Source organism: Mastacembelus armatus, chromosome 8 (genome assembly GCF_900324485.2).
Source record: "Mastacembelus armatus chromosome 8, fMasArm1.2, whole genome shotgun sequence".
NCBI classification, from domain to species: Eukaryota; Metazoa; Chordata; class Actinopteri; order Synbranchiformes; family Mastacembelidae; genus Mastacembelus; species Mastacembelus armatus.
The window spans coordinates 9,401,031-9,426,604 of record NC_046640.1 but is presented as its reverse complement, the minus strand read 5'-3'; the positions used below and the strand labels follow the sequence as shown (position 1 = coordinate 9,426,604).

General features: G+C 42.4%; 3 protein-coding genes and 1 long non-coding RNA gene across 9 annotated transcripts; 2 read left to right on the top strand and 2 right to left on the bottom strand.

The window, feature by feature from the left end:
* Positions 1 to 162: 162 nt before the first annotated feature.
* Positions 163 to 7,853, bottom strand: fam117aa (family with sequence similarity 117 member Aa). The gene is made up of 8 exons (XM_026325023.2): positions 7,316 to 7,853; positions 5,908 to 6,053; positions 3,743 to 3,838; positions 3,413 to 3,526; positions 2,955 to 3,071; positions 2,346 to 2,571; positions 2,039 to 2,213; positions 163 to 1,314 (listed from the first exon to the last, which is right to left on the bottom strand). Exons 1-8 carry the CDS (start codon positions 7,437 to 7,439, stop codon positions 1,101 to 1,103), a joined length of 1,212 nt encoding a protein of 403 aa, XP_026180808.1. The 5' UTR covers positions 7,440 to 7,853; the 3' UTR covers positions 163 to 1,100.
* Positions 7,854 to 9,142: 1,289 nt separating this feature from the next.
* On the bottom strand, positions 9,143 to 21,994 carry rundc3aa (RUN domain containing 3Aa). Of its 4 annotated transcripts, none has more exons than XM_026325425.1 (11): positions 21,739 to 21,994; positions 13,168 to 13,295; positions 12,753 to 12,886; positions 12,480 to 12,565; positions 11,955 to 12,044; positions 11,496 to 11,576; positions 11,237 to 11,402; positions 10,972 to 11,129; positions 10,638 to 10,751; positions 10,390 to 10,496; positions 9,143 to 9,997 (listed from the first exon to the last, which is right to left on the bottom strand). In XM_026325425.1, the coding sequence occupies exons 1-11, from the start codon at positions 21,843 to 21,845 to the stop codon at positions 9,855 to 9,857; spliced, it is 1,314 nt and encodes a 437-aa protein (XP_026181210.1). In that variant the 5' UTR covers positions 21,846 to 21,994; the 3' UTR covers positions 9,143 to 9,854. The 4 variants fall into 4 exon arrangements, with proteins under 4 accessions (XP_026181210.1, XP_026181211.1, XP_026181213.1 ...); XM_026325426.1 differs by having other exon boundaries at positions 10,390 to 10,493; XM_026325428.1 differs by having other exon boundaries at positions 13,180 to 13,295.
* Positions 14,151 to 19,770, top strand: LOC113141176 (uncharacterized). 3 transcript variants are annotated; one of them, XR_003296720.1, is made up of 2 exons: positions 14,151 to 14,561; positions 17,215 to 19,770. It is a non-coding gene; the product is annotated as an uncharacterized LOC113141176 (long non-coding RNA). The 3 variants fall into 3 exon arrangements; XR_003296721.1 differs by lacking the exon at positions 14,151 to 14,561 and adding an exon at positions 16,067 to 16,260 and having other exon boundaries at positions 18,173 to 19,770; XR_003296719.1 differs by lacking the exon at positions 14,151 to 14,561 and adding an exon at positions 16,067 to 16,260.
* Positions 21,995 to 23,013: 1,019 nt separating the features above from the next.
* On the top strand, positions 23,014 to 25,567 carry rnf113a (ring finger protein 113A). Its single transcript, XM_026324537.1, has 10 exons — positions 23,014 to 23,138; positions 23,600 to 23,679; positions 23,768 to 23,866; positions 24,032 to 24,139; positions 24,375 to 24,484; positions 24,595 to 24,701; positions 24,830 to 24,919; positions 25,003 to 25,096; positions 25,187 to 25,293; positions 25,419 to 25,567. The coding sequence occupies exons 1-10, from the start codon at positions 23,033 to 23,035 to the stop codon at positions 25,484 to 25,486; spliced, it is 969 nt and encodes a 322-aa protein (XP_026180322.1). The 5' UTR covers positions 23,014 to 23,032; the 3' UTR covers positions 25,487 to 25,567.
* The last annotated feature ends 7 nt before the right edge of the window (positions 25,568 to 25,574 follow it).

Below are 25,574 nucleotides of genomic sequence, written 5' to 3'. Positions count from 1 at the left end.
GGCGACAGACAGCCACTCATGACCAATCACAAGGCAGATTTGGGAGAAAAGGCGGGGCTTATATTTAAAAACCGCAAATCCACGTGTCACAGACAGACATGACAACATAAAACAATTATACCGGAATTAAATAGTTAAAAAAAGAAAAAGTGTTTCAGCCGATTTGAACGCCCAGAAATCATGCTTATTTTATTTCTTTTACAATAAGAAACAGCACACTAAACATTTGACAAAGTAAGAAAGGTGTATGTAATCAGGTCTGAGAGAACAAGCTCCTAGCACCAAACTGTAAAGTAAAGTTGATGAAATGCTCCACTCCTGCTTATAGACCACTCAGGTGTAAACAGAAAAGTCATTTTGTCTAGTGAAAACAGAAACAGTATCACCGGGATCTTAACGTCCTTACAAAGATACAAAAATATATATCTTCCTAGAAATACATCTGTAGAAAAGTAAGCCACTGTAAACCACAGGCCAAAAATAATTTTCTTCAACCAACGAACTAATGAAGTACTTAGATTTCTCTCAAATTAAGCTGAAAGTTCATCTAAACCCAATACTTTACTTGAGTAAAAATGAGTAGTAAAGGATAGTAAGACCATAATACTCATGTTCTAAGTGCTTGCTTGGGTTTTTGACTCTAAATTCGTTTATTGTGACATTAAAAATAATCCTCATAGAGTCGTTGACTAAACAAATGACACACAGCTAAAGTAATATTCAGTTTTATACAAAAAAAAAAGTCAAAAATTGTTTCCAGCATTTTCCAAGTACTGAAATCCTGTATTCTAATCCATAGCACATATGGGGGTATGCTTGGACAAGTTAAGTGCTGATGAGGTAAACATCAGCTGTAATGAAGCGTCCTTCATGTGGAGAAATAACCAGTAAAAGAGCCTAAGGTCAACCTTAATCTGACGAATGATGACGACTGCTTACAATCACAAAAGTCTCTTATTTTGTTCACAGTGATTGTGGCACGTTACAGCAGTGATGACCCAGCTATCTGTTGGCATGCTGCCTGTAAAACACATGCAGTCTCTCCATGTCCTGGCAGTGCATTGTGAGTTAGTGCTGGGGGTCTCTGCTCTGATATGAACCTACTGCATACCAAGGTGTCTGGTAGGAGAGGCTTGACCTGGGCACCCAGTGACAGGAGACACAGACAGCCCGCGGAAGAGGAGGTCCATGGAGGGCAGGAGGGGCTTCAGAAGACTGACAGGGCAGAAAGCTGAGCCTCCGTGGGGGGTAAAGTTGACTTTATTGGGATCAGGACAGGATGGCTGGAGGAGAGGTTCATCCTGACATGGAGACCTAGAGGTAAAGAGATGAAAAACATATGGTGGTCAGTGGTTTAGAGTGTTGCTCCAGATTGTAGCCAAAAACATTTATGACAACTGAAGCAGCAAGTGTAGGGAGGGGAGAAAATGTGTATTCTGTTATCACAAGTGTCCTTTCTTGTCATTGTACTTCTATTTAAGATCATTTTTGTGTGTTTAAACAATGCATTTGAAAAGACAATGCTAGACCCATTTTGTACTATTCATTAGATCTTGCTCTGCTCTGTGGCAGCAGGCTTTCTATCCCTTCAAGTGTGGCTTTTCAGAGCAGCTATAAGCATGTTTGTCTAGTTGTTAGGTTACTGTATTCAATGAGAACCCCAGCTCTGATTGTTTCTGATTAACTGAACACACTTGATCCAGGCAATCAGCATACCAATACCTTTGCTGACAAATACATGTATAACTGCATAACATGTATAACATTCAATGTTTGCACTCCGAACCACCACACTATTGTAATTTAGTTTATCATGTACACAAACAGACATAATATGTTCTTGATCAGTGCTTTATTTTCACCTACGTAACACATGTCTTTCTATCTAGTGACAATGTTTGTGTAAAAGCACAATGAGAGCAAAAAAAATTATATGAAACATTTGTTTATCTGATGATGAGCAGCTCCCCAGCGGCTAATTTTGACAATGATTATATGATCAGCGCATGGTTTTTCTGATGTATGACGAGATACTCACATTGCCTCTTCACATACTCGAACTCGCTCGCATCCCTCTGGCGGCTCGCGCTGGAAGGAGTAGGTTTTGTTTGGACGAGGAGAGGAGGAGCAGGGTTGGAAGAAAGGAGGATCCAGGGCAAATGAAGGAAGCGATGTTGACAGAGAAGGACAGAGGGTCTCACAGTCCACCGCCTCTGTACACAGGGACAGAAATATCTAAATATTAACCAGAGATGTCAAAAAATCGCTTATTATGCAGAGATATTTAAGTTAAGTACATCAGTGGAGAGTTTGAGAGTATTTAACAAAAATGTAAACTGTCTAACCTGGCTCTCCCATGGGGCATGGAGACTGGGATGGAGATAGTAGTGCTGGGTCCAGTGGGCAAGGGGAGTTTGAAGGTGACAGAAGTAATGGATCTAGAGGACAAGGAGACTGAGAAGGAGAGAGGAGTGAAGGATCCAGGGGACCAGGAGAAGGTTCACTCTGAGAGCCACTGCTGCATCTCTGGGCAGGGACAGGCGCCCTGTGGCCATCGGGGATATCCAAAATCTGTAAAGTTTAGGAGGAAACAAGTGAAAGGCTCAGTCAAAGCAGCTAAAGAAACAAAAATCAAAAAGTAACTTTGTAATTTTTATACAGTTACAAGCAGGTAAGACTAGAAAGAGAAAGTGGTGAAGCATTATACCTAACTTTGTTATTAGCATTTACATTTCATAGAAAACATTTGACACATTTCATTAAAAACTGAAATAGCTATGCACTCTCCAGCCTTCTACAGTTCACCCAAAATGCATCATAATGACATAAATCTATAATATAATGCATAAAAGTAAGCATGAAATACAATCAGTGTATAATAGTTTCTGTGTTGGTTTAATAAATATTTTATCATTCCTAAGGCAATGGGTGTATGCAGAGCTCAGTGTCCTAACCCCATGTTGATCGTCAGGTTTCTCAGACACAAACACCTCCTCCAGCTCCAGGTTCAGGCCTTCAACGCTACGACGCAGTCTCGGGGCGAGTCTGTTCAGCGGCAACAGGGGCATTGTCTGAGAAACAAGCAGAATACATGTAGATTTGGAGAGTGGTGTGTGTAATTATGTACTTCAAGTGACCGTGTTTCTTCACTTTGTGGTTTGGTTCTATATTGTCTGTGTCTGAATAGTACAGGATGATATTATAGCTTCAAATGCTCTTTCTGTGACAGCATAGCAGTAATACAGGAGCTGTGATGACAGCCGTTCCTAAGAAAAGCACCAATGTTTTTTTATATCCCTGTTACTAAGCTCTGCCTAGTCTGCCTGTGGAAGCCAATCGGGCCTCGGTAATAATCATGAAAATTGTTGTCTGTGTCTTTAACTCTATATCCTGACTTAGAGCCGGGGGATACCTGAGTGACGCCTGCTGCGTGACCTGACGGCAGGACGTGGTGGGGCAGCTCGCACCCTGCCGAAGGAGGGGCATGGCGGGAGCGCTTCTGCAACTGGTGCCTCAGCTTGGCCACCTGAGGGCAGAGTGGGGAGAAAAACAACTCAGGTATCACTACAATTCATTCTAAAAAACAGAAGTTACTCACGTTCCCCTCAGGGGTCTGTTAATTTCATTCAGTTTCATTCTATCAGTGGAAAGATGAAACGGTGTCTGCTGCAGAGTGAAGCGTGTGAGAAACAGCAGAACTGACTGGTGAGCTGCTGTGGCGATGGTGAACTGAAATACTTGCCTCCCTCAGGTGCTCTGCACTGCCCCACGAAGCTGAGCGCTTGTGCCCGCCGGCGCTTCTTCTACCTCTGGTCTCCTCTGCCCAGGAACTTGGAGTCTTTAACAGAATATTACACAGTGATATTTGTTTATGAAATATTTGCAGGACACTGTTAAAGAAAAGACGCCATTTTTGCCATGAACCCTGGTCGTATTTTCTGTTAAACCCACTGAAGTGCAGTCTACATTACAACTTGAGGACAAAACAGAAGTGGAGCTGCACAGCTGTTCTTGCACACCTGCCCATAACAACTGCACAGAGGAAGACAGTGAGAAAAACACTCAAAGCTGCAAAACACATAAAAAACACCCAAACCACATCACTGTACAGACTATAAATACAGTGTGACTGTCAACACTCAACACTTCAGTGCACTTACACACATGTTCTGTAACCATGTGTGGAAAAACAACTAAGACAAATAGCCAGAAAGAAGACATTCTTCCTTTGTTAATCCCAACTGCATAACATCCCGTATGACGTCCCCTCGTATGACAGTACCAATTTCTTCACATTGACTCTTGATCTTCTACCAGCCAGTGTCTGGTTGGCCGCTGCTGGCTGTTGGTCGGGAGCATACGACTGGCAGTTCATCATCACCAAATGAAACCCAGTTTGGCATAATCCGCCGGATCAGATGCCCACAGTTCTGGTGCCTCTGCGCTTCACAGACTTGCAAACGATCTCGTCCACTAACTGGTTATCTCTGTCATTTATAAGCCAGTCTCAGCTAACATTACAGTCCGTCATGTAGCCTGCAGCCAGCTACATCATGGCTTTTGTCCCCAAACTACAACCTGCTTGTATGTAGGAGTCGGCCTCACAGCTCAGACTCTTACTAGCGCCGTAACTTCCTGCAGCAAGAAAAACACACACACCATCTTCTTCCCTGTCCTGAGGGCTCATACGTTGACTAAATAAGTCCGAACACAGCATGAGTCAGTCACAGCACAGTCAGTCATACAGTGACACTGGTGTAAAATTACATTTGCCAACACCCCCCCCTAACACCAAAAACCCCACCCTCCCAAAAAACATGATCAGGGGCAGCATGGGACACAAATCTATAAAAAGCCCCAAACATAGAAGAGCATTTGCTCTGCCTGGCTAATGTTTCAGGCTTGGACAGCTCATTAAAATGCATTTAATTCTTGCTTGTATATGGACACAATAACAGGAATCCTGCTGACTTGAAGGACTGATATTTATGTTTCATAGCATCACTGGGCCTATATAAAGCCTGACACGGCTGTTAGCATGGCTGCACACACGTCTGATAAATACCTTAATAAAATGTTTAAATGCAAAAGTGTTTTTCAATTGATGAACCAACAGAATATTGAATATTCTTTGTCTTGATTCAAATTTTGCAGTTTTGGATTGCACCCTACAAAGCTAGAATAATATTCTGTCCACACTCTGCACATCTACAGAATTTAGTTAGAGCAACATATAATAATGCCAAAATCTTTAGAAATGTCAATCAGCTTTAGTGAATTTACTACAGCAGGGTCGAGACTGTTCCCTAACAGGACTCATGAGTAATGAAATACCAGCAAACACAGTTATATCATCTGAAGTAATGCAGAGGTGGCGGGTGGGGCGCGAGCATGCGTACGTGTGGTTGAGGAGAGTGCTGGGGGGATGGGGTGTCTGTATAATGAGGTCAGGAGGGGTCTGTTCCTCACAATGGAGGCAAAGGGGGTTTGCTCGGATTTAAAATGTGTCAGGAGCGAAGACGAAGCTGCGGAGCTTGGTGATGGTAGTTGGGGCTTTGTGCACTAGTTAGGAGCAGATACAGTCGAGGGGAGGGGGGGAACAGCAGAGTTTAAAGAAGAACAAAAACAACTATTTCCAGTTGACTGCCTTCCACCCACAGCGTCAAACTGGAACCACCAGACACCTGCAGCGCTAACATCAGATATTCTGCTCTCTATAGATATCCTTATCATACGGGAGAAGCAGAGCAGAGAAACATTTGGTTTCTAACTTGCCTGCAACATGAAGCAACAGTTTCTTACTCCAGCAGCACCACTGCTATAACAGACTGGAACTTACCTTGACCCAGCTTTGTTCAGATTACAGCAAATCACCACTAATTTGTGTTGTGACATACTGACATTCACCTGCGTGGCTTTGTCGTTGACACAGGTAACCGCCGTGCTCTCCGCCTCTTTGGGCCACTGCCCCTGCAGATAGGGTCCAACAATGGCATCCAGAGAAAGCGTCCTGCGGATGGTGGGTCTCGGTGGCCGAGCCGTGGTCCTGTCAGCTTTTGGGAACAGACATAAAAACACAGATCACTGTGTGGCCATGTGCATCTTGTAATAAGACTGCACGTGACATATATGTGGTTAAAACTCTTTAATAGTATTTTAACACCAGCAGTAGCTGGTGAATTACAGAATTACTGCCAGGTTTCCTCCCCACCAATAAGCATGCAGTATGCAGAGTTTTGTGTGTGTGTGTGTGTGTGTGTGTGTGTGTGTGTGTGTGTGTGTGTGCGAGGGTATGTTGGCAGCTCTCTTTAATCTCTGGCAGGTGTGGACCATGCCTTTGAGCTGGAGTAAAGCAATCCAACTAACACAACACAGCCAACAGTCACTACAAGCTATTAGTTTATCTACCACTAACCCAAACACACACACACGCACGCACGCGCGCGCGCGCGCGCACACACACACACACACACACACACACACACACACACACACACACACACTATGTTGTCTTCAGGTTGCAGGGCTGACAGAAAAAACTATGCATGAACACCACTACGTGCAAAAGCGAATTTCATGGATATAGTTGATGAACAACACACGTGAAGTAAAACAAAGAGGCCTTTAAAGCTTCATGCTGTGTAAGCAGCAGAGACCCCACAGGTCAGAGGGCAAAGGGGCGACCGAGTGTCCAAATAACATTTTGAGAGCAGTGTTTTTTGTTTTCAGGGTTAACCAGCCTCATTGTTGCCTTAACTTCATCACAGCGTGTTAGAATCCTACTTTTTAGACAACAAATCAAGTGAAAAAGTTCAACAGGGTCTAGTCAAGACCTTTTCCTTTTAATGATCCCCATAATGGAGCCGGATTTGTCTAACTAGTTACGTTTTCATACTGATCTAGCTCCAACTAACCGACTCCCTTCATTACAGGGTAATCTGATCATTATTTTCTCACTTCATTTTTCAGTTGTTGGCATGTTAAAGTGTCTATTCCTGCTCAGTATGTTCCATTCATAGTGATGGAAGAGAAGGAAAAGACATCAGTCCTCACACTGGAGAAGCAAATGTTCTCATATTTGTTGATTAATCAGTTATTCATTTCAACTCTACTTCCCTTTGTTAGAAATCTGATAGCAGGAGAAACTAAACTGATGCATAGCTCATAAACACTAAAAATGTAACTCATTACCATAAGTAGCATCACTTTTAAGGCTGATAATGACGATGATGTGACTCCAAACAAACGCTTGAGCTCTGAGCCTCATGCAAGTGAACGCAGAGTTAACCCCCCCCCCTCCTGAGTGTGTATTTACCCGTCTTGACCTCTCTGCAGAGCAGAGCTGAGCCCCTCTGGAGCTGGTATGGGACTGTGGCTCTGAGGGGCTGCAGGCTGGGGTTGCTGCACCCCCGAGGCGCTCCTCCACTTCTGCCCGACATCCCCCACTCTGCTCCCACGGCCCGAGATCCGCTTATGAAAACACACACACGGCCTTTGCTTTTCTTCTTTCCCGTCGTTCACTGCAGCTCTGCACGACGCTGGACTTTTCTCTCTGCCCACATTCACTTCATCCACACTGACGATTCCACCGTGTGATCGGGCCTCTCGCTGGGCTCCCTGTCTGAGCTTTCTTTTGTGAGGATGATCATGACTTTTTTTGTTGTTGCCTCACTGTTTTTTTTTGTTGTTGTTGTTGTTGTTTTTTTCGAGCCTGACAATTCAACAAATCCGAATAAATCGCCTATAATCTTTCATCTTGCAGTGTGAAGAGGACACCAGCAGCACTAACTAACGAGCCTGTCACACACCGCTGCTTGTTTCCCTTCTCTGCAAAGTGACAACACAACAGCTCAACCTGTGCAACTATCTCGTGTAGTATGAGGAATCCTGCTGACTTGAAGGACTGATTGGTTACTGCAGACTACTACTGAGCACCTATTGGTCAGAGCGACCGTCTGTCTCCTGAGAGAGCCCGCCTCCCTAAAAACTTAAAGCTCCCACCCACTTTGTTGAAATGTTTTTCCTCCACTGTGCAGGACATGTCCCTTCCCCTCCTCCCCTTCCAAACCTACGTCAAACCAGTCTGTTCACAGTGTGTGTGTGTGTGTGTGTGTGTGTGTGTGTGTGTGTGTGTGTGTGTGCGTGTGTGTGTGTGTGCGTGTGTGTGTGGTCATAAAAGTATGGTTCAGGGACCCTTAAAGGTCACTCAAATGCTCAGATGGCCCAGGCGATATTTTAGTATTAATATCTAATATATACATGGACAGTGGTAGAAAGAAGTACTGAGAGCCTTTTTAGGTAAAAGTATAAATACCACAGTGTAATAATACTGTGTATTAAGTAAAAAACTTGCATTCAAAATTTTACTTAAGTAAAAGTACAAAAGTAAAAGTACTCAGTAGCACATCTTACATTAATGTATGTTTTATTATTAGATCATATACTGACGCATTATTGTTTATCAATTTAATGTTGCAGCTGGTAAAGGTGGGCCTAATGTTAACTAACATGTTTATTATTCCAGTTACTTTACAGTTTTATGACCGTGGGCCTAAAGTACTTTGTATATCTGAGTCCAAAAAGTAACTAGTAACTTAATAAATATAGTCAAGTGCAAGTATGATATTTTCCTCTGAAATGTAGTGAAGTAAAATTATGAAGAAGCAGAAAATGAAAATACATAAAGAACAGATACTTCAAATTTGTACTTGAGTACAGGGCTGAAGGGCTTCAGGTTATATAGCTGTGAATTGTGGGTACTGGTGAAGGTCGCAGCTGATTTCTTGAAAAAAAAATTTAATAAAAATATGCCCCAGGTTAGAGAAGTGAAGTGAAAAGTGAAAGGGAAGCATTAAATGGTAGTATAGTAATAGTCCTTCTTGCTGTGAGGGAACAATGCTCACCACCTCACTCCCATGCTGCTGCAGACCCCAAGCTTACACATAAGAAATTATGAGCTTTTTGAGCATTGAACCAATATAAGCCACATGATAGTTAAACCACTAGATGGAGCCAGAGCGCAGGGTAGCCATTGATCTTCACTGAAACCAGTTTCAAAATGACTTTCAGCATTGTCTTTATGAGTCTCCAAAAATCCAATCACTCCTTTTACAACTCTGTGATCAGCACAAACAGACAAATATTAATGGAAAAGGCAGTTTATTGCAACGCAAAACAGAATAAAACAAACCAAAAAAATTCAATATATTATGTATGTGTAAAAAGAATACACCAAATGAGATTTGCTTAAAATTTGGTAGCTGCACAGATTTTAAATATATTGTAAAAGTTTGTGGTTTGATTGGGAACAGCCCCTAAATACCATTCAGTCATATTCATAATACATATTTCTAAATGCTTATCACTGTAAGGAGAGTCTAAAAACCCATTCTATACTCTGTATGGATAATCACTATCTCTTAAAATGCTGAACACATCTCCCCTTGCAAGTGGCAGCCTCCAAAGAGTTGCAAGTGCTGTTTTGGTTCCATTTTGACAAGGAAATTAAATAAAACAGACCAAAGGTGCATTAATATTCAAACAAAGTGCAAGAAAACATTTTGAGGAAACAAATGGATGCTTGCAGTAAGGTCTAACAGGTGTTTGCAGAGGAATTGCATGATCTTGGATGAAGGGAAGTTCAGATGAGGACGAGGGAAAGAACCAAAAGAGATCTATCCTTTCTGTTCAATGTACAAAAATCCAGATGATGACATGACTTTGCAGTTGTGTTCTTGTGGAGCTGGGTGGATGGTCGGTGCAGGAGTTTGGTCAGGTGGTTGGATATGATCATCGCAGCATCACCAGGCAGACAGGCTGGGGGTCAAATCTCGGCTGTTGTTGGTCTGGAGCTCCTAGCTGGGAGAGAGTGCGGGGCTGGGTTCGGTGCTGATATTAACCAAACACTCACTGGACTTGAGGCTGGCCAAGGACTTGGAGCTTGGTAATGAGGCCAGAGAGCCACACAGACCCAACATGGAAGGAGTGTTGTCTTTCCCTACAGGGACAAAAAGCACAGAGAGAAAACAACTATAAAACTCAGCTTATGATCATGCATAGTTGAAGCTGCCCACATGAAACACCCTAAAGAGGCATCAAACATGCCTTTGTATGAATATGTATGCACATGTGCATGGGTGGCTGCCACTGAAATGCTAATGGAGTCGTGAATAGAGTACAAATACATTCCCCCACATGCAGACATACTGCTACGTTGCTGAATGTGTTTTCTGTACTGAAAGGAAAAAAGTAGCTTGTTTAAATGGACTGTGCCATTGCATAAAATGACTAAAAGTAAAGGCACAACAAAAAATACTCCACAAATACATACTTAAAATACTGCAGGAAATAAGCTGTGATGCACGTAGTGTCACTAACACACATTTTTACCTGCTGAAGTCCAGGCATTGTCTCCATTCTGTCTCCCATCAGTCTTCTGGGAGTCAGAGTTCAGACTCACTTCAGCAGAAAGCTGCTCCAAACTATGGAAACTCCTCCTGGACAAAAACATAAACAATACCTAAAGTTCTGTACATTAATGGTACCTATACGTATTTTTGTTAATCCACGTATTATACCATGAAAAAAGTATGAATAATTACATTTAAAAAAGGGTATCACTGAACATGTGAGGTTACCTGCGGAAAAGCTTGACATCGCCTTGGTTGTTTGTGATTGTGGTCCATTGGTTGACCAGCGGGATGGTGAGGTCTTTAGCCAGGTGAGAGGAATCACAAGGCATGAGGGCAGAACTGGACATGAAACATGGAGAAATACTTTTAATCTTAGCAGGTAGAATAATAGAAGAATAATAAGTTACAATATTTCATGAATGTCAATCAAAATGCCATCAAAATAACATTTTGGTAGTTGTGACATTATTTTAGATCATGTATTTGACTAAGTACAACTGTGCTATAACAGGGAGTTTTTAACAAGATAAATGTAATTCAGAGCTGTGTGTGTTCTCACAGTTGTGCCTGCAGCTCCAGCACAATGGCCTCCAGCTCCTTCTTCTCTTGCTGCCCCTGGACGGTCAGCTCCTCCACCTTTGCTCTCAGACGCTTGGTCTCCGTCTCCACATTCTTCAGCTGTGACTCCCGCAGGCGCACAAGCTCCTCCAGGTAACCCTGTGTAACACGCTCACAATTAGAGAGGAATCTGTGTTTACAGGCCAATAGTAAGGAACAACAATTAAAGCAGGGATGACTGCGTTTTAGACGTTGTTGTGAGACACCTTCTGGGCGTAGACAATCTTGAATCTTTGCTCCATCTTGCGACACTTGTTGCTCCAGCTCTCCTCGTCAGTCACCAGGGGGATGTAAGGATGCTCTGGGACGCTCTCCTCGCTGTTGCTGCTGTCCACGCTGCGGCGATCCTCCTCATCACTCAGGTAGTCGTAGCTACACGACAGAGAGGCAGAGGTGTTACTGCTCCGTACAAACACACAGGTGGTGCCGAATGTGGAGCGATGAGAACCAATGAGACAGCTTCACCTCTGAGTGAACTTTAAGTAGGGTGTGTAGTCAATCACAGCAGGGGATTTCCCATCCAGAGTCTCCCCCTTCAAGCAGAAACTGTACAGAACAAAATGACCAAAAAATGTTTCAAATGTTCTGAATGGCATTACTGACTGAAAAACAGCTTTTTTTGTCACAAACCTTATGGATGTCTATCAGTAAATATCTATGTATTGAAAATTGTTATGCAAAAAATGTCAATCAAAAAAATGACACTGTTCTTTCACTTAAACAATTAATAAAAAAATACAAAGAAAGAATATCGTATCACAATGTTTAATTCACAAATAGTGAATAACCTGTTTAAAGATCAGTTTACATCCGTAAAACTCAATAGGCCTTACTTAAAGTCATATTACAGCTACAAAAGCCTGAGGTGTACTGCTGCATATACTTATATACTAGAACATGCTGTATGTCAGAGCATGCCTTCACCTGAAATCAATGGCACTGAGTCCAATCAACATGCCGGTCAGGACTGTAGCCTCCTCTCTCAGCATTATGGCTCCATCATCATAGAACCTCCTGTCAGATGAAGACGTGCCTATTATCTCTGAACTCGCAGGTAAAATACTGATTAATACTGTGCTTGTTACTTAATGACTGACTTTACAGTACGTTCAATGTTATATGACGTGTACAGCTGTGCTCATAACTTTACCTACTCCTGCCGCTATATAAGAAATATTGGCCGCCTTTTGAAAACTATAACTGATCATGCAGAACGGTGTTTCAATATATAATTGTGCCAAAGGTATGGAAATGATGAGCACAACTGTATTTTCCTCTGGTGCAAAGACAGTGATCTCTTTCACTTTTACACTAGAAAATCAGATATTAGTAGACATATGCACCATGAAGGTATATTGCATTCATGCAGTATGCAGGGTACACTTAAAATTTAAAATGTGGCTAAATTAAACAAAAATGGTGTGTTTTCTCTCTAAAACATTTGCTGACCTGGTCGTTCGTGTGTCTCTCAGTGCAGTGGAAACATATTCAGACAGACGTTTCTCCATCAGCGCCACTCGAATCCACGCACGCCCCTGTAGGATAACGTAAGAGCTGAGGAGGAACAGAGAGCCCTTTGCTGCACTCCTTAGTTATACCACCCGACACACACACACACACACACACACACACGCACGCACGCACGCACGCACACACACACACACACACACACACACACACACACTCACTCATGCAAACATTTGTGCAGACACATGTCCTTGCCTTGGCTCGTGATGTGCTGATGTTCTCGATGTTTTCGATGCTGGCGATGCAGTTGTTCTGCACCTTGCTGCACGCAAGCCGGATGTATTCCCAGAAACTGCGCTGTCCATCTGAGCTGAACCAGCTTCCAGAACCTGGTGAAAGGTTTAAACACAGCAGTGAATAATTTCTGCTCTAGAGAACAACGCACACTGTAATCATGCAACAGTACAGTTAGCTGTGCAGTCGTATGTGTGTTTTGGGCCTTTAGATTACAACATAATTTTACATCCATGATGAAGCTGTCCAATAGGTTGTTTTCTCCAGTTTTTTTCTTTCTCTTCTTACAGTTTTATATTAAATCTTACATACCAGAGGTCTCCTACTTGAGGCCACATTAACTGATGTGCCCATCTTAACCTTTGCTTTATGTTACCTGCAGTGTTACCTTTGAAGCGGTGGCTGAGGATGTGCTCTAAAATAGCCGCAAAGTTAATAAACTCTTCGGATGAGTCATCTATGGGCTCTGCTGTGTACTTTTCTAGGAGAGTCTTTACAGAGAATCTGAAATAGAAGCACAGAGAGAAAGAGGAATTAGGAAAGTACAAGGCGATGAAACGGAAAAAAAAAATTTGCATTTTGTATTTGAACTTTCAGCTGGTTGCGTGCTGCACAAGCTGATGAAATGCAGCCGTGTACTGTACCAGGAAGACAAATGTGCTACTGTATTTGAACCCTGCGACAACAGTAGGGAGAAGGGTTTTTTTCTTTTGTGGGAGCCAGGCCATCTTATCATACTGAGGTCACCCCAATTGTCTTGTGTACAGCACAATGTACGCCTTCAGTGCTTTGGCAGTGTTATCATGAAAACAATACAATTAATCCCCTGTCTTTTCAGCCTTTGTGCATGCTGTGCTTCCAGGTCCTTTTGGGTCGTGTCTCTCTGAGGGACCGGCCAGTATCAAAGAATGATCAAATAATTCCCTCCCCCTCATCTATACATGGTGGTCTGATCTATTTAGGGCAGCTGCAGCTTTGGCTTTGGCTTTGGACCCTCCATGCTCACCCTGCTGCATGTCAGGAAATCAGCTATACCGCTTGCATGTTAGGAGCCAGCATTCAGGCACGGGCTCGGGCTTACTGCCGCCGCTTAAATGGGCAACACTAGCATTACCGAGGGCAAGACTGCCCTGGCAGTAGGAAAGACCTCCATAGCCAGGGGAAAGACTACCGTTTCCTTGGGAAACTCCTCCATCTTCAGGGGAGTGACCACCACCTCCATGGGAGACTCCACCATCCAAAGGCAAAAGACAACTGTGGCTTTGGGAAGGGCCAGCTTCAGCCGGGGAACCACAACCACGTCCTTCCGAAAAGCCTTGACGTCCAAGCGCAGGAACACCTAGATGGAAAGGACCCCTGAGGCCAGGGCCAAGACACCCAAAGCAGCTAAGCAGTCAAAAAAAGACTCTAACAATGAGTGGAAAACCACATTCTCATCAAGCAAGACCTCCTTCACCAAAGGCAAGGTTTCACTCCTGAGGACTAAGTACGCCATCTCCTGGGGTAAATCCTCGATCTTCTGGAGCAGAACCACCGTAACCTTGGGCAAAATCAGCACAGCGGTTGGCAAAACATCTGTTACACGAGGGGAGACCACGAGCTCTCTCACCACTCTGACCTTCACCCATGGGACCAAGTCTGTTTCTGTGGTCAAAACCACCCTCATCAGGGGCAAAGAAAGACACAGCAACATCTACTGGGATTTTCACACATGAATCCTGCACACACTTAAAAACCCAAGGATATGTCTATCTGGTCTGGTTTTAGCAGGTCAGTAGTATTTATAGTAAATAATAAAGATCTGCTGCTGTATGTCTGTGATCTGTGTGTGTCATCGTGTGTGTCAGGAGTTCTACATCAATACGGCATGAAATTATTATATATAAATGATTATATGTAACCTGTTCGCAGAAAGTGCAACAGCAAGTCTCCAAGTAAGAAAGTGCTAAGTTGGTTGCAGATGTAATGGGTTTGTAATCGAGATTGGACCATGCTGAGCATGACATGCAAATGTGACAGTGATCAGATGACGGTTATGGTGTGTGGACTTGGCAAGAATGGGTCAAAGCAGTCATGTGTGATGCATGCAGAGACACAGCACAGAGTGTGTGTGCTTGTCATCAGCACTGTCCTCACTCTATTTCATGCACGTACAGCCATGTCTACACATTGAAATCTGTCTCAGTTGCCGTCAAATATAAAACCCAGTTTTGAACTAGAAAACTGTACAAGTTGATTGATATAACGGTGCTTATAAAAGTAACATGTCTAAACACAGCTTGGCTTGACTGATTTGTATGTAGATCTGGCTTTTTATGAGATATACTATGACAACAATGGGATAAAATGGTAGAAAATAAATCCTCATTTGCTGTTCCGACTTGGAAAAAGTTCATCAAGGACACAAATGGATAAACACCCAAGAAAGGGACCACACCCATATTTCAAACGGAGGGACAACACAAATACAGGAGAGGTGCGATCAAAGCAGCAAATACCTATGGAGAACATGAACACATTCATCCTTTCTCTTGTCACATCGGACACTGTGCAAATCATTTCACATATGGTCTATACAGTCATACACAGAGGGAATGTCTTACAATCAGAGACTATAAGGAACAATAGCTCAGAAGAAAGTGATGTCACCACAGATTGTCCCCTTTGCAACAATGTGTCCTTCAACCGTCCAGTGTTGTCGTGGTGACGAGACAATCGCTCCACTGTCTCAGTTCCCCCAGATAGGCTGTGGCCACCTACGGCTGCCTCTGTCCATTCACAGGGACACATGGGTGGTATGTGGCCTTCCAGAGCCCACGTCGACCAGCTCAACGAAGGCATTATGCGACACGGGGGTCGTGCTATGCACGCTTAGCATTCTGGTCTTCTCTGGACTGTAGCTGATGTTACTACTACCCCTGACGGCTCGCAGAGCAGTGTGAGCTGCATGTTTGTGCGATGCTTTATGCTGAGTGAGTCCCAAACCCCGCTGCCGAGACTGGGTCAGGAAGACGAGCTTCTCCTCAATGGGCAACACCAGCTTCACCGAGGGGAAGACGGCCTTAACCCTGGGCAACACCACCATAAAGAGGGGAAAGACCAAGCTTGCCATGGGGAACTCCTCCATCACCAGAGGCAGGAGCACAACATCTCTGGGCTCCTCCACCATCACCAGTGGGAAGACCAAGATCTCCCTAGGCAGTGCCTCCTTCAGCAGAGGCACCACCACCACCTCTTTTCGGAAAGCTATCTTCCCCAAACGCAAAACACTCTAGATGAAAAAGGATCACATCGCGGTGCGGGGGGACTGGCACAAAATGTCACAAGAAAACGGCACCATCACAGAGAACATATGGACGACACTACAGCACCTGCACAGGGTCTAGTCCAAATGACGAGGAAAACTGGATTAAATTTACTTTTGGAGCTTTGACCTGTTTTGGTCATGCCGGATTTATCAAGCAAACAGGTCAGTGGCATCTAAATTCTGTCAGTGTTTTCTGACGCTGACACGTGTAGGTCAGGTTCCAAGGTGAAATACAGCTCTAGGGTGTTAGGAGGGGTTCCTACTAAGATGATCCATTATGACCAAAAAACTCTGATACAGGATGGCTAATAAAGGATTCACAATCATTGTCACATTTAAGTGTCCCACTCAGCCACTCTTTTTACACAGCTTTGTGTTAAAGAACCCAATGATAAGAACATTTGTTAGAAATGTATAATTCGGTCTAAAATCTAAAATGTGGGCAGTGAAAGATATAGTCCCAAATGGTCTTATATTTCATCTTTGTCCAGACTTCCAGTGACAGACAACTATATATAATCAGAGCGCTGAGCCCTGGGAAAACCACCAACTGCCCAAAGTGGTTCCCAGGGCCCAGTATGGGACCCACTGGTAAATGTCTGCCTGTTAGTTGATAGCATTTAAAATCATAACAGGATAAAGGAAACTGTTGCTGGAGGTTTCTCTGACCTGATAAAGTTGTAATGTTATCTCAAAAGCAGCAGATGATTGTAAATGAACTGAGGTCCTTTGATCTAAAGGAGAATCGCCTCAAATGTAAATGGATGGAGTGGAATAGCAACATGCTCTTGGTACGATTTGACACTGAAAAACAACTGCAGGCCATTCTGACAAGCTTCTTTTGTGCCCCCTCTCACTCAGCCTGGACCGACGCCAAGCCCACTCTCAGCTTTTTAAATTCCCCCTTGTTCTCCTTTCTCACCCCTCTACTGTACTTACACAAACGTGTTTGGTCCACCGCAACACCCAGGATAACCAAAAACTGCATTTGTCAGCAGTGACACCTAACCTAAATACGCCGAGCATCACGCTAATTCTCCCAGCTTTCAATTTTCTTCTTTTTTCCTCACTCCCTGACTCCTCTTTCTCTCTCTTCTTATTTCTGTATCTCTTTAGTCTTGGCATAACCAGCAGGATCAGATGACACAAGCAGACTCCTCGCTGGCCGCAGCATTGTGTAACACCAGCCAGTGCTGTGTTTATCATCCTGAACTGCCTGGGGGACACGTCCTGTCTTGCACTGGAGCTGCGCAAAACAGTCAAGAGAAAGAATGCCTTGTGCTCCGATGAACAGAATCATAATTTGGGCCGAATTCAAATAGACTAAAAGATGTAAACATAAAACTACAGCAGGGTGTGTCTCTCTCTCTCTCTCACCCACCCCCTCTGTGAATGAGCGTCCAGGCAAAGTGTTCTATGGTCAGAGGAGGTGTCGAGGGATCAGGGTGCAAGATGGGCAGTAAGGGTGTTGGGCTGAGAAGCACGGAGTGTAAATCAGATGTTTGAACCTGACAGAGGGGGAAAATGAAGACCAATGGGAAGTGGTAGAAACAGGATGAGATTGGTGGTGGGAGAGTAGTTTGATCAGCTGATGAGAGATGCCAAATGTTAAGCCAAACCCATAAAAATTCTGCTGTAATTTCACATACTTGATGGTACAGTATCTGTAAAACTAATGTGCAGCTTCGGAAATCAGGGAAAACACAGAGGACGGCTGCACAGAAACAGAAGTAGTCAATGTAATTCCACACTTGCAGGTTCAAACGTTTGTTGACATGCCCTGTTACTGCTTAGAAACACAACTGAGAGGTGGAAAGTGGCACAAAGACACAAAGAGCCGCCCACTTGCAGAAGCATGTCCAAGAGATGTGAATCTGGATTTGTGTTTACTAGAGTACACAACATTTTATTCTCGCCTCTCAGGCCACGTCCCCCAAACACCTCAAACCTCAGCCAAGATGCTCCACTCCGTCTCCCTGCGTCCTCCTCGTTGTTGTTGTTGTTTACAGGAAGCATCTGAAGGGTAACACTTTACATCAGACCTCTCTCACTCATCTTATCTATGTTTTCTTAGGTTCACCGTGTCCACAGCAACATGTCCCTGCAGTCATGGACCACGGCATCACAGCTAAAGCAACAACACAGTCCATTTTAAACAATACAGTACAACATGTGGCCAGTAAACAAATCAAATTGTCAAATTGAGCTCAGATGATATAACGTAGAGAAAATTCCCACTGACTGCAGAAAGACTCAGCCCTGCCATGTTAAGTTACAACCTGTTGCTAGTGGCAACAGCTCAGACACACAGCTGATCAAGATGACACTGCTGTCACTGTGGACATGGTTAAAATCTTCTCATAACCAGTAAAATGGATTCCTTTGGGTTTTTTGATGCTGTCAGGTAAATAAATAGTTGCAGCTGATATTCTCGGTACCTTCACTTTGAAAAACTGATACAAGAATAATCCACAAAGAATTCTGGGGCTGACAAACCATTTGGATAAACTCAAAACAATTTATTTTGAAATTGCAAAGTTTTCATCTGACACCTATAATCGGTTTAATTTGTTCTATTTTACATTATTATTCTTAATTCTGAGTTGTGGATTAGTTTATTTACAGATGACTTTACAGATACTGTTGTATTTCCTTTGAGTGCCCAATGCAGACATCGTGCACAAACATCTGATCAGTCTATAGCTGTGCATGTCATGATCAAGTAAAATACACATCTTAAACTGGGCTATGGCGCCGGTTTGTTATGATCCTCCAGTGACAGAGTTGAGGCACATTAGATGACAACATACAAATTTCCAAGCCCCAAAAATGCCCAGAAGAAGCCCCTTCTCTTAAATACTCAAAATAGCATGATGTCATGAGACGAACTGTTGGGAATTGAAAATGTAAATTTCTGTGTGTGCTGATTGTATGTTCAGCATAGATGAAGGAAAATAAGGTCAGATTTATATGTACACACACACATGTATTAGGAGAAAATAAAGGCCTGGCTTGGTGTACTAATCAAGCACTAACATCGGCTCAGCAACTGTAGCCAGGCAGCAGTTCAAGCTGTTGAAGTAGCTGTGTCTCAGTCAGCATGACAGAACCTGGATCCCGTATCCTGCACCAACATGACGCCCAGTCTGCTTTACTGCACAGCCGGAGGGCCACTGCTGACTCAGAAGCTCTTTCGAGCAAGAATTTTAAAACCACACAACGACTTTTGACTACTTGAATCATCTCTGACCAGAACAACATCAAGACGAACCACATAAAAAGGTCAGAAACACCACGCACGAGGAGACGGACACGCCTGGAAGAAAACGCCCTCGAAGTGAACCTAATCAATGGCATGTTGTTCATTAGAAAACAGAAAGAAACTGTGTAGTAGGCACTACTGATGGAAAGCTATTTCTGAGATTTATTTCTGTCTTGTTCAGTGTGTTTCTCATTAAAATTCTTTAATGATTAAATCGGCCTTAGCACGGCCAGTCCCAGCGAAAACAACCCTTGCTAATCTCTGTGTTGTAGGTCTGTTGTGAGAACTTTACTTTTTCAGTTCAGGCATGCTCTGTGTGAGGTTGTGTGCTTTGCTTCACTGTTCACTAAAATGCAGAAGAGACCTTGGAAAGAAAGGTACTGGAATAAAAATGCTTGGTTGTGTGTAAATGTCAGAGTCTGAGCATTGTCTTTTTTAGCTTCTGTGGAGGGATTTGTTCAGTTATTAACGTAATGCACGTTCACTATGACCACGGCCACTTCTGCTCAGGGTCTGCACACCTGCCACGAACAGTTACTTCCTTCTTGGAAATGCCATTCATCAATGAAGTCAAATTGAAATTCAGGATCCATAGTAATGCTAAGGAAACTTTCGAAGTAAAACTGTAATTTTTTTTAAGTCTCTGAGGCTTTCACAGGTAAAAATACTATAAAGCAGAATTTCACTGTAAATAGCTGCAATAATCAGTAACAATTTTGATAAATGAATAATCATTTTAATCATTTTTAAGAAAAAATAATCTAACTTTTACATGGATACGTGCTGCTCTTCAGTTTTCAGAATTTTAATATGTTTGAGTTGTTTGGCCAACACTGACTACCTGAAGATGTCAGCTCGGCTGCTGTCACCTGGTCTATATTTCAGTTTTTACCAATGAATTGACAAAGACGTCAGGAATAATGAAAATAATCTTTGAATCCTAATATCAAGTCGGAGTTGTGGCAGTATCAGATAAAGAAATAATTGCAACCCGACTACAGTTACAATAAGAACTATAATTACTAATAAAATCAATTTTATAGCGTACCACTCATGACAGCTCATTTTATTCATAGCTCTAGTAACCCTGTAGATAATAAGAACATTTAAAATACCACGTACTCTGTTAATAATGCTGTTGGGAAACTATAGGATAATCAATGCAAAACATTGAATATTTTATGGATTTTTTTGTGTTTATGTTTGTAAACATCATAAAATAGGAAAAGGTAATCACAAATACTGTTTTCAGTAGGTTGAGTCATAAAAAACAAGAATAATATAATGATAACCTTTTGAGATTATGAAAATGTTATACTGTACTGGTATACAGACAAGTATTTCATAATGTAATATTAAGGAAACAATTTATAGACTTTGAGACCTAATTCTGCATTTGAATATTTACATCACAGTTTCCTAACCTGACAGGTCACAAATAAATAAAGGGGTAAAATAATTTAAAACATACATTTCTTCTTTGTCTTCTAGTTCAAAAATTGGCTGATTTTAATATTCTAACTTTTGACTAATTCTTGCTTTTCCTTGTGAAATGCCGCATACTTCACCAAAAGGACATATTTTACGTAAAACGGGACAGGTAGTTGAAGTGGAAGACCTCTCATCAGGTGAGTTAAGGGTCCTCTCAGCTCAGACAGTTAAACTGATGGATGCCCAACTCTCACAGGGGTTCACGGCCCCAACGTCTCTAAACGCTGAACAAGACGGTGCTTTATGGATCCATAAGAACCATATAAAAGCCGCACATCACTGTCCATCAGTGTATCATGGAGGCTGGGGACCACTGATGGGGCGGAGTCCTTGCACTGCTCCTAGTGCCCTTGTCCCACATTGACACTCCACCTGATTGAGATGGAGGAGGAAACCTGCTATTGGGTGCTTTATTTTTTCTGCACCTGTAGTCTAGGAATGATCCTCTAGTCTCAGACAAAAACCAAGCAGGTGCCTGAACCTGTTAGAAAATAAAAGAGCCTAAATATAACGGGATACTTGCATGTCATTGCAGAGAGATGATCTTTGAAGGGGTGATACAATAAAGCCTATCGTGGAAATGCAAAGGCTCTACATTAAAGCAAAGTCCTTGCTGAAATATTTTCTCTCAGATAGAGCCGGGTGTGATGGCAGGGCTGTGTGAAGGTGAAAACGCACCTGTCTCCACTTCCTCCCCAAACCCTCTGGACATCTATCCATTACTCTGCATTATTTCCACAGCTGTGGTATGGGCTCTATTATACAATGTTAAATACCCTCCTATCCATTGTGGTCGTATTATTGAGCGTGTACACCGAGCAGCATGCAGGGCTCTGTTAACTGCAGATAAATACAGCACGTAGACGGTGTCGTCATGCAGCCTGTACCTGCAAACCGTGATGAGGTTTTTTCGCTCCACGCCGACGCTCCGAGCAGACGCCTTTTTCGATGTCAGACCCATAGCCATTGCTGTCTGTATGCAGCCCGACTCCATCCAGCGGCGGCCCCGGGGCCTCTTTGGGATCCGTGCCCAGGCCTCGTTGGGATCCGTGCCCTGCGCGGGCCCTGTGTCCTACAAGCACCCGCTGTCCTTTGCGAGGAGCCAGGGATGCTGCTGCAGCTGGAGGAGGACCGGACCGAGGTGAGCAGCGTCAAGTTAAACACGAAAAACAGAACAATTTCCGGTTAAAAGTTTCGAAAATAAAACTGTCTTTCGTTATATGCGTTTCCTCACTGTCTGCTATCATGCTTTTATTTTCTCATTTCACTCCTGTTTTAATCAGCAGACGTCATTCACGATGAGTGGAAACGATGCCTTCACGTACCTTTGTATTCTTGTACTAAATAGATTTCATTGTGTAAATACAACTTTGGGTTGCAAAAACAAAATTACATTTTTACATGCTCATACTAACACCACTATTGACGCCTATAAAGCTTTTCTGTGCTGTAGGGAAATATTACATTCAAAAGGTGTTTTAAATGGATGTTAAATTGACTTTTAAATGTTAATTAAGCAAAAAATAAGACTTTTTCAGTCACTTGTTGGGTGAGTAGAGTGGACTCAAAATACAAAACCTTTACATTCACACCAATCAAAAGACAAACACCCAGTGACCCAGTGAGAGCAATACAGCAGTGATCAGGACACCTCTATGGCCTTCACGGAGACCATGGTCTATAATGGAGAGTTAAATGTTATAATATTGTATATTATATTATGTTATATTTTATATTTCAGCCTCTACAGCTGCTCTTAATAAGTCGAGAGAAGCACCGAATTTAGTTGGCTTGTTTCATTTAAATATAGTATAAATATAAAAGTATTTCATATTTTTCTCGTTTTGTCTGTCCAGCCCAAAACCCGAAAGTATTTCACTTACTATAGTATAAAAAAGTTGATTTAGGTTTTGTAGGTAAAACCTGTAAATGTATATCATTTCTTTTTTTTTTTTTAAATTACTGAAACAATCTTTACATTATCAAATATAGTCAATCTATCCACTATGCTGCTTAGTCAAGACCTGACATTACACTTTATTATGAAATTTAATCTTTAAATTAAATCTCAAATTAAATTTATGCGGTAATTTAAAAAATAAGTAACACAAACAACTTTAGGGACCCCGCGGCTCCAGAGGGCGCTGTGACGAGGGTGGATATTTATATAGTGCAGGCAAGATGGCGGAGTCTGAAGAGCCAAAATCCGCGTCTTGTACTTTTTTGTTCAAAAAATCTACCAAGAAATTCTCTGGACGAAAGAGAAAGGCCAGCGATAGCGATAAAGGTAGTAATTATTCATTTATCTAGTGTTTCTGTGGTTTTGATCGAACAAAGCTCTGTTTATGTGACGCTTTAGCGCTGCCAACGGTGCTCAAACAGGCTGTTAAAGTGATATTTACTAGATGAAAACCAAACGTGTTACAATCAGTGAAATCTGTGTGCAGGTTGTGAAATAGCATTGTCCCGTTTACATTAAAACTAGTTTACTGTGCTGCGTTTTAGGGCCCTCGGAATTGGGAGGGATGTGATATGTTTGAGCAGCCTGTGTTTTTTTCCCTTTTCCAGTTTATTCTAATGTCCCTTGTCAGCTTTATAAGATAGAAATAGACAGAAGCAGTGTCAGCAGTCATTCCCTGTGGGCTTGTATAGAAGCTGATAAAACAGATTCACTGTTGGTGAAAACTGGTCTCATAGAAGATGAAATGCAAAAAAAAAAGGTTATACATTTTCTTTTTTTGCTTTCAGATGGGAACAGTGACGAGGACCAGAGCTCTGTGGTCAGAAGAGAAAAGAAAGAAGTTCGAATCAACCCCATGATTCAAAAGGTACAATAACAATTACACCATTTAAAGACTAAATGTTATTAACAGGTTCCGTAATAAATTAAGCTGAACTCTTATTCTACCCGTCCAGTCGAAGAAAGTTGAAAGAGATGCTGTGTCCTCCAGTGAAAGTGAAGAGGAGAAAGATGACAAGAAGATCACTGTTGCTTACAGATCCACACGCTCAGCAGTGAGTTGATTTTTCTTTCATATCACATTTTAATATTTAACCTCCCTGGTCAGGCAAAGTGAATGAGAAACATGTGTCGCCTTGTTGTGAAGTCACAACCTCTTGTGTAGAAGGAAAAGAAGTCTTACTCACTTTGTACTATTCCTCCAACCTTGTCAAAACAAGAAACCAGAAGGGCCAGAAGACATGGGTGCGACTGCTACGTATCAGCTGGACACAGAGAGGGACAAGGACGCTCAGGCCATTTTTGAGAGGAGTCAGAAAATCCAAGAGGTTTGAGATTTCATTGATGTTATTATAATGAGGTCAATAATGAAATCTTTTTTTGTGCATTTTGATATATTTTGGTTAAATACACTCATTCAGTTGATTGCTATTAGAAAGAATTAAATTGTTATTTTTCTTTCTCACAACGTTTGCAAAAGACAAAAACTAACACCTGCTTAATTGTTAACTTATGCACAGAAATCATTTTGAAATTTGATGAACCCTTTTTCTGCTTCTACAGGAGCTAACAGGTAAAGAGGATGATAAAATCTACCGCGGCATCAACAATTACCAAAAATTCATCAAGCCCAAAGACACCACCATGGGTAATGCCTCCTCTGGTATGGTCAGGTGAGTACTAAGGTGTCATGTGTTGGCTCACATGCTTTCGTAAAGACATTCTTCACCCTTGAAAGCTAATAAATCATATGTTGTTCTTTTTTTTTTTTTTTTTTTTAAAGAAAAGGACCAATCCGAGCCCCTGAACACCTGAGAGCCACAGTCAGGTGGGACTACCAGCCAGATATCTGCAAAGACTACAAGGAGACTGGTTTCTGTGGTTTTGGAGGTGGGTGTTAAATGTGTAACATTAAAATATCAAAGTCATCTGCTGAATAACTAACCTGAAGCGGGAACATCTTTTTAAACTTGACCGTTCACTTTGGTGTTCCCCATGTCCCTCTCTCCTGTTTTCAGACAGCTGTAAGTTCCTTCACGACAGATCAGACTACAAACATGGCTGGCAGATTGAGAGAGAGCTGGAAGAGGGAAGATATGGTGCTAATGGTGAGTTCAGGAGGGGTGTTTATGTCAGTTTTTTTTCTGTGCCTGCATCAGCATTTACTGAATAATATTGCACTTTATTCTAGATGGTGAAAACTATGAGGTGAGCAGTGACGAAGAGGATTTTCCCTTTAAGTGCTTCATCTGCAGGGAATCCTTTAAGAATCCCATCATCACAAAGTAAGTCTCTTCTTTTTTTTCCCTCTGGTTCGTCACTGCAGTCTTGCTTAGTACCAGCTGCAATGTATTAACCACTCAAATGTCTCCTAGGTGCAGGCATTATTTTTGCGAGGGCTGCGCTCTTCAGCATTATCGCAAGTCCAAGCGTTGCTATGTGTGCAACACTCAAACCAACGGTGTCTTCAACCCTGCTAAAGGTGAGAAGGGTCTGTCCAAGGACCATTGAGAAGGAGGGCAATCAACCACATCTAAGACATATAATGACATATAATATAACATTATTTCCCCTCAAACATCAGTCATTTTTGTCCCTTTATTCCAGAGCTGATGGCCAAGTTGGAGAAACATCAAGCCACAACAGACCAACCGCCATCAGAGGAGGAAGATTAGTAATGTGTGAACCTTGTCAACCGCCTCCTTATGTGTTTGTCTGTGTACATTTTGAATAAAATTACTTTTTTTTTAAACATACTGAACT

Excerpts from the sequence above, each read along its gene's own strand:
- fam117aa (XM_026325023.2), bottom strand. The coding sequence starts at position 7,439 with ATGTCGGGCAGAAGTGGAGGAGCGCCTCGGGGGTGCAGCAACCCCAGC. Across the intron at positions 3,839-5,907 it reads TCAACGACAAAGCCACGCAG|ACTCCAAGTTCCTGGGCAGA; the intron begins GTGAATGTCAGT and ends ATTCTGTTAAAG. Across the intron at positions 1,315-2,038 it reads CGAGTATGTGAAGAGGCAAT|GTCTCCATGTCAGGATGAAC; the intron begins GTGAGTATCTCG and ends CTTTACCTCTAG.
- rundc3aa (XM_026325429.2), bottom strand. The coding sequence starts at position 21,845 with ATGGAGTCGGGCTGCATACAGACAGCAATGGCTATGGGTCTGACATCG. Across the intron at positions 11,130-11,236 it reads AGATTGTCTACGCCCAGAAG|GGTTACCTGGAGGAGCTTGT; the intron begins GTGTCTCACAAC and ends CGTGTTACACAG. Across the intron at positions 10,497-10,637 it reads GATGTCAAGCTTTTCCGCAG|GAGGAGTTTCCATAGTTTGG; the intron begins GTAACCTCACAT and ends GTTTTTGTCCAG.
- rnf113a (XM_026324537.1), top strand. The coding sequence starts at position 23,033 with ATGGCGGAGTCTGAAGAGCCAAAATCCGCGTCTTGTACTTTTTTGTTC. Across the intron at positions 23,139-23,599 it reads GGCCAGCGATAGCGATAAAG|ATGGGAACAGTGACGAGGAC; the intron begins GTAGTAATTATT and ends TTTTGCTTTCAG. Across the intron at positions 24,140-24,374 it reads GGAGTCAGAAAATCCAAGAG|GAGCTAACAGGTAAAGAGGA; the intron begins GTTTGAGATTTC and ends CTGCTTCTACAG.